Raw genomic sequence first — 12,565 nt, 5'->3', positions numbered from 1 at the left:
GATTTTGAAACTAACCCTAACCCTAACCTAACGTAGCAGGCGTAAAAGAAACGGCTCAAACTAGATCCCCTACATAAAAAAACTAACAAAAAAAAAACTGTCTTCTGCACTGTTCAACCAATCCAGTAAATGTGGAGGAGGAGTTAAGATGAAGTGTTGCCTTGTTAACGTCTAAAAGTGGAATTTGCATCACAGGCTCTCTTTCCATTTCCGGTTGTTTGGGACTCGGCAGAGGCTACCTTAACCCAACCTTAACCACACTGCTAACCATATGCCTACGCCTAACCTTAAATTAATACCAAAAAGCTCATTTTTCTTTTCATGAGTGATATAGCCAATCTTGACTTTGTGGCTGTGGTAACTAGTGACAACCGTCAGTGTCTACCTGGCATAGGTTAGTGTAATCGAGGCAAACCCTCACTAGATGGCGCCGATGCCTCAGTACATAGGTGGATGCAAACGTTGGGGGACTGAGCTGCAAACTGAGAATGGCAGGCCCGGGAATCACTAGGTCAATTCACTAATGAAACAATGTTATGGGTTTTCAATGCATATCGTTGTTTCTGTGTCTGACATCATCCTTGAATCATCTTGTGTCGTTTGTCCTCTTCCCTTCATGATAAAACATATTCATACTAACCTTTGTGTTGTCATCACTCTTGAGCAGCAATTGTCCCATTATGCTTTAAGTAGACTATACATCTACAGAATGTCTAAATAAATACATAACTAAGATTGATTGAATACATTATCCATGTAAAATGAAAATGTTAATATTCCTATGCAGGTTTCCATGCAGATGTCTGTATGTTATTTGTTGTTGTAATTTTCACTTGAATATTAATGTTTTAACAAAGTGCTTCTGAATAATGTGTAATGACTGAACAGGTTGAACATGTAGCTAAATCAATGGTCCAGTGCCCTTCCTTCCTAATGCATTTGTTGAAGTGACAAATATACAGTGTGTCTCAATACGTTCAGAATCTCCAATCCATACCCATCTTCATCGACATGTTTTCGTTGTACTGTCCCCATCTATTTCACCTGTCTCCTTATTGTTTGGTTGTCATGGTAGCATAGCCCTGACCCCTGACCCCTTCCTTAGAGAATTTGAAGGGCATGTCCCTGTTAGTAAAGTGCTGGCTTTATTAACCGACAGTCTTTGGCCACCTACTAACCTTATTTTATTGTTTTCCACTTTCTGTTCTTTTCTCTAACAAAGTTGGTTTCATCAAAGCTGACCTACAAGGTAGAAGGTTCAAGTTCCATTCTGAGCTTGGCTGAAAGATGCTGTGTGTAATGTTATGTGTCACCACTCACTAAAGACAAATACCTTGGCTTAAAGGTACTCTCAGCAAGATGACATCATCGTATACAGTGGGGTGACTTCCTGTTTACAGAAAACAACAACAACAGAATTTTGGCCTCAAGGTAGAAACACAGCAGATCCAATAGGAATCTTGGCTGATTTAAACTCTGATATTGTTGGCGGTAAAGCAGGAAGTCTTCAAGCTGTGTTTGATGATGTCACCTTTAAGCACAATCGACAGCAAACATGGCCAGGTATTGAAAGATTATTTGTGGCTGGCTACGTGCTTGTTATAAAATGGTTCACTTCTGGAGAATGGTAGGTAGGGGCTGCTAGTCCTACGGCGTACCCTGGATTTGCGTCGCCGGGAGGCATGCAGGCGGGCAGCCAGAGAGGCAGGCAGGAGACAGGCAGGCAGGAGACAGGCAGGCGGGCAGGGAGGCAGGCAGGAGACAGGCCAGCGGGCATGGAGGCAGGCAGGAGACAGGCTGGCAGGAGCCAGGCAGGGAGGGAGACAGGCCGGCGGTCAGGGAGGCAGGCAGGAGACAGGCCGGCGGGCAGGGAGGCAGGCAGGAGACAGGCCGGCAGGAGACAGGCAGGGAGGGAGACAGGCCGGCGGTCAGGGAGGCAGGCAGGAGACAGGGAGGGAGGGAGGTGTGCAGAGAAGGAGACAGTCTAATGATTGCGATGGAAAGCTTTTGCATAAATAAAACATTAGCCGCCTGTATAATTATGTCAGCAGATATTGTTTTTCTGTATCGGGCCATGTACAGTCTGTCTGGGCAGCGCTGTTAATCAATCCGCTAAGTCTTGCATGGTGGGTCGACACACACACGCACGCACGCACACACAAAAACATACACACGCGCACACACATGCGCACACACATGCGCACACACGATCCCCTCTCCCCCTCAAATGCTTTTAGGACTGGAGTGTGGATGCCCCCTGATAGGCCAGTGCGATTAGCACACTAATTAAAATGACGGTCGCCTAAATTAAATTTGAGTTTCCGACAGTCCGACAGCCGGTTTCATTAGAATGCGAGAGCAGCTTTTAAATGCAATCAGTGCAGGCCGGAGACTGATGGATGGTGTTTTAGAGAAGTTTATACACGACTCTCATGTCCATATCCAAAGTCCACTTCGAGGGGATTTAGGACATATTTACTTTAGGAAAAAAATTCCCACCCCAGACGGAAAGAGATATCTACTGCTACAGCTGAGCAATATCAACAAATGTTTCCTCTGAGAATGTGTTCAGGTTGAATTAATACATCGGCAATTTCAACAGAGAACACGCGCATACACGGTAGATGAATGTCAGTCTAGCTATATGAGCATATTCAGCACAACTCTATCTCTGTCAACTCAATAAAGCATGTCTCATGTACCAACAGGACATATAAAAGTGTGTCTTTAGGATTCAGGAACATTGACCTCTTCTTCACTTGCAGCTTGTATTATTATTAGTACTTTATGGATGTATTTCAGGTTACTGGTCTAGCTAATTTGGTGCCTGTAAAAAAAAAAAAAAAAACATGTAGTGAATCATTTTATCTTGCATAAATCTAAGTTCCACTGCACCTTTTCATTACACAATAAATGCACTTTTAGCCCACTATGATTTTGTTCAATTTCTAGTACTTTTTTCGTTTATAATGGTCGTGCGCAAGAAAATTGCACTTAAATCCAGTTTATTTGCAGTGGGAATATTGTCCCGATTTTCCCTGAATTGGTTTTGTGCTGCTGCACAGCAGAGACTGCATTTCCTCTTAACCACAATGTGCAAAAACATGGGATGAGTCTAGAAGGTGGTGAGTCTAAAGTCCTCGTGTGGGCTGCATTCCACACAGATGCATCGTCCGATATTCCCTCGCTCACTCACTTTTCACAGAACTGGAAAGGGTCTGACCCGTTGTATCGGTTTCGTGAAGGAGAGTGGGCGAGGGCAGAGGGGTAAGGGGACGCCTTTCTGGGATGAGACACAGCCCTGGACTTAACTGGACACAACCACACCAACATTTATATAACAAAAGCACATATCCTACATATAGCTATACATCCCATCTATGTGTACCACTTTGCTATTAAATATTTTGTTTCTTTGTCTTCTTTCTGTTGTTCCCGTGGTAACTCTTCTCCAGTGTCTCTGTGTGTAGACTGGTCTAGGCTAGAGCAGGGGGAGGGGGGAGGGAGGATGGGAGAGCTTACACCCGGGTCACACTTCATATTAACTTCTGGTGGCTCTAAAACTGTGTGTTCACATGGGGCTGACATGAACGGGCATAATGAAACTACAGTGTGTGTATATATTGAATAAGGTTACGACTTGAACAATGTAATATCGTCGCAAAATAAACTCTCAATAACCTCACATAAACTATACTCAAATAAGTGTTCTAGTCATTGTAACTACTATTGAACAACACATACCACCACTGTAGACTGTGTGCAGTAATTCGTGTTTTTTTATTTCACCTTTATTTAACCAGGTAAGCCAGTTGAGAACAAGTTCTCATTTACAACTACGACCAGGCCAAGATGAAGCAAAGCAGTGCGATTAAAAACTTACCATGTAATTACACAGTTATAGAGGAACTCAATATGACAGAACGGGACCCTAGTCTAGTCAGTTTGTCTGAATCCACCAGTTCTCTCTCATCAACCAGCCATGTTGAAAACACGTCCAGCACCCTGTTCAATGTCTGTGCACTAAAAGTCTTACTAAAACCTACTTGGAGGGAATGCTGTGTGTTTTTTTTCATTATTTTTTTTTCTTCTTCAGTTTGGTGCACCTCTACGGTACTATAACACCTTTGGAATTCACGTAATGTACTTGTTACCTGTACTAACCTGACTAATGCATGGCCCACTGACGTGCACTGACACCTCTGCATGGCACCTGTTGGGGAGCTGTTGGCGAGCTAGCGCTCTCACCTGTGCCCTGGTGTCACATGGCTCTGCTCTGCCACCTGTAGGTCCTAGCACCACCTGCCAGGAGGACTCATGTGCCAACATGGGCATCTGTATCCAGCAGTGGGAGAACTACACCTGTGATTGCTCCATGACGTCCTTCACCGGCACGCAGTGCAATGATCGTGAGTACTGTTTATTGTCTATCTACACGCGCAAGTGCACGGAAACACACACATGCACACACACATGCACACACACATACAGACACAGACGCACACACTTTGAAGAATCCTCTGAAGACGTCTAAAGGTAACTGCTGTTTGTTTCCTTTCTGAGGTGTTTTTCATAGATGTTACAGCCACTAGGGGTGCTAGAGACAATCTTTCATATTCTGACTAAATTCAATTAAATCAACATTTTAGTATTTACACAGTAATCTGAATGATTTAATGGAAACTATTCCTAACCAAGATGGCCTCTGCGTCAGGTGACCTATCAGGTGACCATCAGCAGACCTGTCACCTGACCCTATAAAAGATGGCCGACAAGCACACATAATAGCCTGTTACCCAAATAAAATCACAAAAAGGTATGTTTGAGTGGGCAGTTGCCTTATAAACAGGTACTGCATGAACATCCTGTGATTTAATCCTACATCTCCTTAGAAAGTAGCACTCACTAAATGCCTGAATAAAAGTCCTCTAGAGATTCCTCTAAGACTTGGATAGTTTAGCTTTATCGAGCTCTGTAACGTTGAGTAATTTACATTTCATTGACCTGCTTGAAAACATCATTTTATCCGTTTAAACATGAAACTAGAGGAATCTCAGATAAAAAGAAAATGTAATAATCATTTTAAATAATATAATACAGCGCCAGAGGCCATCATAGGCTGTTGGTGTTATTAAGTATAATATCTTGTTGACGTTTGGTATTAGTCTGAGTATATCTTAGATAATGGTCTCATTTCGTTGTATTTCATTGCACCGTTTACACTGTATCCTGTGCACATGACCAATAAACTTTGATTTAATTTGATTTGATCATAAAGGCTTGAAAAGTATGTTTAGGTACAAGGTCATGTTGGAGTAACATTGACTGAGTCAACGACTCTCACTGTGATGTGTCTGTGAGTCCCTGTAATGAACTGACTGACTCTAGTGCCAGGAGGTTGAGTGGTGTCTTTGAAAAGAGGTGGGAAGAAGCCATCTTCCTCTGCTATCCTGGGGCTCAGGTACAGGGCATTACTAGGCTGCCTCCTACTGTTTTACGCCAGAACACGGGGGGGGGGGGGGGGGGGGGGGGGGGCGTCGCGTCGCTGTAGTAGTCCATGTGGGATCTAATGACATTAGGATGACTAGCTTGGAACGTCTGAAACAGGATTTTAAAGAACTGATTGGAACTCTGAAAGACTCCAACATGCGTCCAATTATTTCAAACCCAGTGCCATCACTGAATCGTGGCATGGATCGATTCAGTAGGCTGCTGGCACCACACGACTGGCTACGAGTCTACTGTGGCCCTGTTAGAGTTACTTTGACACCTTTTGGAAATAGAAGATGGGATGAGGAAGAGAAAGAGAGGATGGGGTCCATCCAAATCATCTTGTTGCCTGGTCCCTGTCCTCACATTTCAAGACTGCGCTGAGACATTGCTTTGACATTGATTTATCAACACTCCAAGTCCCGCTCAGGTAATCCCAACCATAAATGATCAGCGTTGTCATCATACTGCAGGCCCACAACAGGTAACCCTCATTGACTCTTGTTTTAATCCACGTCTTCACTCGAGACATAGGCCCAATGGTTCAGTTCTAGACAATCTTGCATCTATACCAATTCAATCCAATCCCATGGTATTTTCAAATAAGGGGTTACCTACCGATCATAGCGTGCTTGTTTTAGAGACTCCATCTGACCTGAAATCCCACAGCCGCGATCTTGGATGTGTTCATGTAAATGGCAGAAGTCTGATTTCAAATGTGGATTTGATTGAAATTCTGGCTTCTCAATCCAACATGGACATTCTGGTAATTCCTGAAATTTGGTTGAAATTTGGTTGAATAATTTCTGTGTTGGACTCTGATGAGTCTCTGTCCTGTTTGAATGTTTACAGATCGGACAGAATATCTTGCTACCTCTGTCCCTAAGCAGTTTGATTATCTCGTTCTTAATGTGGACCGTGGTCATAATAATCAGCTGACACTAGTTGGAGTGTATCTAAGTGTGTTAAGTTTGAACTATTCATTATGGGCAATTCTAATATTGAGGACTCCAGTGTCAGATACACTGAAAGATATTTACTCCGAGCTAAACCTGTCTCAGCTGATAACTGAGCTTACACGGCCGAATCCTAAAGATCCATCGAAATCCACCTTGATTTATCTTATTTTGATGAATACTATCATTGCCCAGTTGTCTGTGTCAGAGACGGGAGATGACATAAATCTAAGCCTTGTGTCATCACTAAGAGGAACTTACACACTTTAGTGAACAAGTTGTTTTACATGATCTTTATTTTAGTGACCTTGATTGTATCTCAGCTATCCCTGAAACAGATTTTTTTTGGATTTTTTTATGTCTTCAACACTATTGTGGATAATCATGCCCCCTTCAAAACTCTGAGAGTTAAAGGTAGATCAAATGCCTGGTTCACTCCTGAATTATCAGAAGTCAAGGCCAGGAACACAGGATTAGGCCCAGATTGGAAATATTTTAGACAACTGAGGAATCAATTACATTTTAGTAATTTAGCAGACGCTCTTATCCAGAGCGACTTACAGTTAGTGAATGTATACATTTTTAATACTGGCCCCCCGTGGGAAACAAACCCACAACCCTGGTGTTGCAAGCACCACGCTCTACCGACTGAGCTACAGGGGACATACTTTATTTTTCATGTTTATAGATATGGACATCCAATGTGCTTTTAAATTCACAGGTATTATTACATTGTTTAAACGCCACCAATTGCGTGCAATTCTTGGTACCTTAGGCAGAACATCAATCCTCTCAGAACAGAAATTCTGTAACAGTTGGCTAACAAAAGAACAAGAAGCACATCAACACAACATGATCCACCAAATGAGATTTTACAAGATCAAGGTAGACATTAATTTAGTGGTGGGTGGGTGTGTGCGTGGTGATGAGTGTGTGTGTATGCATGTGTGTTGGTGTCAGTGCGTGTGTGTGTGTGTATGTGTGTGTGTGTGTGTGTGTGTGTGTGTGTGTGTGCATGTGTGTGCAGAAGTGTCAGTGTAGGCGTGTGCGAGTGTGTGGGTAGCGACCCGTGAGTGGCATATAGTCAGTGCAATCAATGTATAAGACTAATCAGAAAGGCTAAATCTGATTATTATGTGACCACTTGTTCTGATTGTAAGGGGAATCCGGCTAAATTCTAGAAAACGGTCAAATCCCTGAAGGGTTGTACTTCCTCAAATATGCCATCATTGATTTAGTCAATGCACAAAAAAATAAGTCATTGATGCCTTACTTGCTATAGATACCAAGAAATCCACAAAGGGCTGACCAGTTGGAGCCAGGTATGCTCAGGTGTGCTGCCCCCCTCACTGCTGGCTCAGTAACCCATATCTTAAATCTAACAGTGTTATCAGGGAATATTCGTAAAGTATGGAAAACAGCTTTTGTGCTGCCACTCCATAAGGGCAGGGATAGTAGTGATCATTATCTTCTCATCTCTAAGCTTCTATGTCTAGCTAAGATTTCTCGAGATTTTAGTAAATAAACAACTTTGCTCTTTTTTTTTATCTGACCATGGTATTTTGAATACAATTTAATCTGGGTTTAGACCAGGGCACAGCATCCACATTAGTTGTCAATGATATTGTCAATGCTTTAGAATGAATTGTGCTGCCTTGTTTGTGGACCTGCCAAATGCATTTGATACTGTTGATCATGCTATTTTATTGAGCAAGTTGTCCTCGTTTGGCCTGGGTTCTGACGCCTGCTCATGGTTTCTATCAAGGCTCAGGATAAGACCCAGATGCAGACAGTTCGAAATAGCAAAACGTTTATTTACAAAAACAGGGGGCATGCAAATGACTGGTCAAGGGCAGGCAGAGGTCAGCAATCCAGAGCAGAGTCCGAAAGGAACAGAAACAGCAGGGTCGGGGCAGGCAGAGGTCGGTAATCCAGAACAGTGTCACAAGGTACAGAAAGGCAGGCAGGCTCAGGGCAGGCAGCCTCAGGGCAGAATGGTCAAAACTGGGAAAACAGGGACTAAAGCAAAAGAGGAGTACGGGAAAAATGCGGGTAAGCTTGACGAGACAAGATGAAATGGCAACAGACAAACAGAAAACACTGGTATAAATACACAGGGGATAATGAGGAAAATGGGAGACACCTGGTGGGGGATGGAGACAAGCACAAGACAGGTGAAACAGATCAGGGTGTGACAGGTTTCATGATTATCTTAGTGACAGAACTCAGGCCTTTCGTGAATTGATGGGGTTAAGAATTTCTAGAAGTACATAAGGGTGTTCCGTAGGTGCCGATACTAGGAACCTGTTCTTTTCATTATTTATATAAATGCTATTGGTCAATCTGTTAAATCCTGTTCATTTCATCTATATGTGGATGGTACTATAATGTACGCAATTGCCCCGACTGCTGACCTGACTGTGACAAGTCTATAGTTCGATTTTGAAGCTTTAAAAAAAAGCCCTTACTAATTTTAAAACTTGTGCTTAATAAAGGCTAAACTAAATGCATTGCTGTTTTAAAGTTCTTGTAAGATTTTCTCGGATGGATTACTTCTTCACTAATCGGATGGTTCTATAATCGAACAAGTCAATGTATACAAATATCTTTTGATATTTGATATTGATTTAATGTTTAACAAGCAGACAAATGAGCATGTTTAGAAGCTAAGATTTAAAGTGGGCTTTTTGTTTTTATAGAACAGATCTTGTCTCTCTCCAGTCAGCAGGAAACAGATTGTGCAGTCAACCTTTCCACCTGTTGTTGATTATGGTGATACTATTTATCAAAGTTAATCTGCCTCTTCTCTTAAACCCCTGGATGCCGTTTTATCAGGGCGCCCTTCGTCTTATTAATTAATTAATTAATAATTAATAATTAATATAATCACGGGATATGTAGTCGAAAAATAGAGAGAGTGAACAAATGTGAACAATGATGAAGGCCAGTGATGAAGATGCAACTTTCTGACGCCAGCCTTGCATGTTGATTCAATTTGGCATGTATATTTGCATCTCAAAGGAGATAACACACCTTCGCCGTGGCAATCTCCAGGACGAGACATTCCCACGGAAGTCCTGGGGTCACTGATGCCAGGAGAGGTGTGACGACTGATTAAAACTTGAATTTACTAAATTAATGTTACTGTGTGAATTCAATTGTCGTGTTTGTTTTGTTTCAAGAGCTAATAAAGAGCTGCACATTTTGATATGTCTTATTCTATTGTATGTTTTCTGGTTGATGCATTTTTAAAGTGACCGGATTTAAATTGTACGTTGGGGTTGACTGGTTATCAGGCACATTCCTGTTGTCCGGTCAGAACATTCAAATTGAGTTGATTAGATTAGAATCTGGGTGTGTTGTTCCTGCCTTTTGTTCACTAGCAAAGTGCTAAGAAATGTTAATTCAGGTTGGGGACGCGTTCCCACTTCAATGTGGTTAAAAGGGCAGTGAATTCACTTGCTACCGTGTGTATCAGACACCTAGTTATTTATCTTAGAGACTATTCTAAACTGAAGACACGTGTAACCATGTTAAAGTCTTAGCCTACTGGTGATAGTCATATACTCTGTGTAATACTGTAATGTACAATGTATTTATTTGCAAATTATGGTGGAAAATAAGTATTTGGTCAATAACAAAAGTTTCTCAATACTTTGTTATATACCCTTTGTTGGCAATGACACAGGTCAAACGTTTTCTGTAAGTCTTCACAAGGTTTTCACACACTGTTGCTGGTATTTTGGCCCATTCCTCCATGCAGATCTCCTCTAGAGCAGTGATGTTTTGGGGCTGTCGCTGGGCAACACGGACTTTCAACTACCTCCAAATGTTTTCTATGGGGTTGAGATCTGGAGACTGGCTAGGCCACTCCAGGACCTTGAAATGCTTCTTACGAAGCCACTCCTTCGTTGCCCGGGCGGTGTGTTTGGGATCATTGTCATGCTGAAAGACCCAGCCACGTTTCATCTTCAATGCCCTTGCTGATGGAAGGAGGTTTTCATTCAAAATCTCACGATACATGGCCCCATTCATTCTTTCCTTTACACGGATCAGTCGTCCTGGTCCCCTTGCAGAAAAACAGCCCCAAAGCATGATGTTTCCACCCCCATGCTTCACAGTAGGTATGGTGTTATTTGGATGCAACTCAGCATTCTTTGTCCTCCAAACACGACGAGTTGAGTTTTTACCAAAAAGTTATATTTTGGTTTCATCTGACCATATGACATTCTCCCAATCCTCTTCTGGATCATCCAAATGCACTCTAGCAAACTTCAGACGGGCCTGGACATGTACTGGCTTAAGCAGGGGGACACGTCTGGCACTGCAGGATTTGAGTCCCTGGCGGCGTAGTGTGTTACTGATGGTAGGCTGGATTTTTGTTTTCCTCCATTTTGTCTGTCATAGTTGACGTGTACCTGTGATGAAAATTACAGGCCTCTCTCATCTTTTTAAGTGGGAGAACTTGCACAATTGGTGGCTGACTAAATACTTTTTTCCCCCCACTGTAGCACATGCTTGGGTACCAACTTGACATCCCTGATCTACTCAATACATTCATCCTAGAACATTGGTGATGTGATGGAAGGAGTCAGGCGCAGGAGGGTAATCACCGAATACAGAGTTTATTCCTGCGGTACACAAAATACGCTGGAAAAGCGACAAACGAAACAGGCACAGGGGAAACTATCTACCCTGGCAAATACACTGTAACGGTATCTCCATACAATACATAGGCACAGGGGAAACTATCTACCCTGGCAAATACACTGTAACGGTATCTCCATACAAGACATAGGCACAGGGGAAACTATCTACCCTGGCAATACACTGTAACGGTATCTCCATACAATACATAGGCACAGGGGAAACTATCTACCCTGGCAATACACTGTAACGGTATCTCCATACAATACATAGGCACAGGGGAAACTATCTACCCTGGCAATACACTGTAACGGTATCTCCATACAATACATAGGCACAGGGGAAACTATCTACCCAGGCAATACACTGTAACGGTATCTCCATACAATACATAGGCACAGGGGAAACATCTACCCAGGCAATACACTGTAACGGTATCTCCATACAATACATAGGCACAGGGGAAACTATCTACCCTGGCAATACACTGTAACGGTATCTCCATACAATACATAGGCACAAGGGAAACATCTACCCTGGCAATACACTGTAACGGTATCTCCATACAATACATAGGCACAGGGGAAACATCTACCCAGGCAATACACTGTAACGGTATCTCCATACAATACATAGGCACAGGGGAAACATCTACCCTGGCAATACACTGTAACGGTATCTCCGTAGAATACATAGGCACAGGGGGAATATTTACCCTGGCAACAAAATGGTACGAGTAGCTCCACCGAGCTACAGTACTCTCACAAATAAACAATCACCCACAAGGACAAGGGGGGCAGAGGGAACACTTATACATGGACTAATGAGGGGATTAGAACCAGGTGTGTGTAATTGACAAGACAAGGCAAATGTGATGATGATAATTGGGGCGGCAGTGGTTAGTAAGCCGGTGACGACGAACGCCGTAGCCTGCCCGAACAAGGAGGGGAGGCAGCCTCGGCGGAAGTCGTGACAGGTGGCCAGGATTAGCTATTTGTATCTAGTCTCTTAATAGTTGCATAACGGTGCAAGTTAGACACATGTTGATTATAGTCTGAGAGGAGATATAAGGCTAGCTACCTTGACTAGATTCCTCCAGAGACGCACAGGGTCTGTTGCATTTATTCACATAATAATGGAGTCAGATTGATAAATGTAGTTTATTATTATTCAACATAATTATTACTCAATGGCTGGATCATTTTTAGACATCTACATAATGGTGACCCCGAATCCTCAGTCGATGGGGATTTCCACCAACCTACAGAGACCGTTTTAGTACTCATCACTGTATTCAGTATGAAAATGTACGCACTCACTAACTGTAAGGATAAGAGCGTCTGCTAAAATGACTAAAATGTAAATGTATTCTTTACCAAAAGGTTGGCTAGAGCTCTATAAAGTCACGTTGATCACATCTTAGCACACGTTTTGTTTACAAAGCTTTGCTCCATAAAGCTTCCGACTTACCT

General features: G+C 42.6%; 1 protein-coding gene across 1 annotated transcript in view; it reads left to right on the top strand.

Annotated features, from left to right (window-relative positions):
* The window catches only part of LOC311119103 (neurexin-3a-like), a gene marked incomplete at both ends in the record, with an annotated part of 35,881 nt that overhangs the window by 20,308 nt on the left and 3,008 nt on the right, over positions 1 to 12,565 (top strand). The window contains one exon of the mRNA XM_084193847.1: positions 4,290 to 4,413. Within this exon, the coding sequence (XP_084049973.1) occupies positions 4,290 to 4,413 (124 nt within the window). The remainder of the gene's footprint in view (positions 1 to 4,289; positions 4,414 to 12,565) is intronic.

Source organism: Coregonus lavaretus, assembly GCF_964263955.1.
Source record: "Coregonus lavaretus genome assembly, contig: HAP1_SCAFFOLD_1987, whole genome shotgun sequence".
NCBI lineage: Eukaryota > Metazoa > Chordata > Actinopteri > Salmoniformes > Salmonidae > Coregonus > Coregonus lavaretus.
The sequence above is the reverse complement of the archived record's forward strand: the minus strand, read 5'-3'. Positions and strand labels throughout refer to the sequence as shown.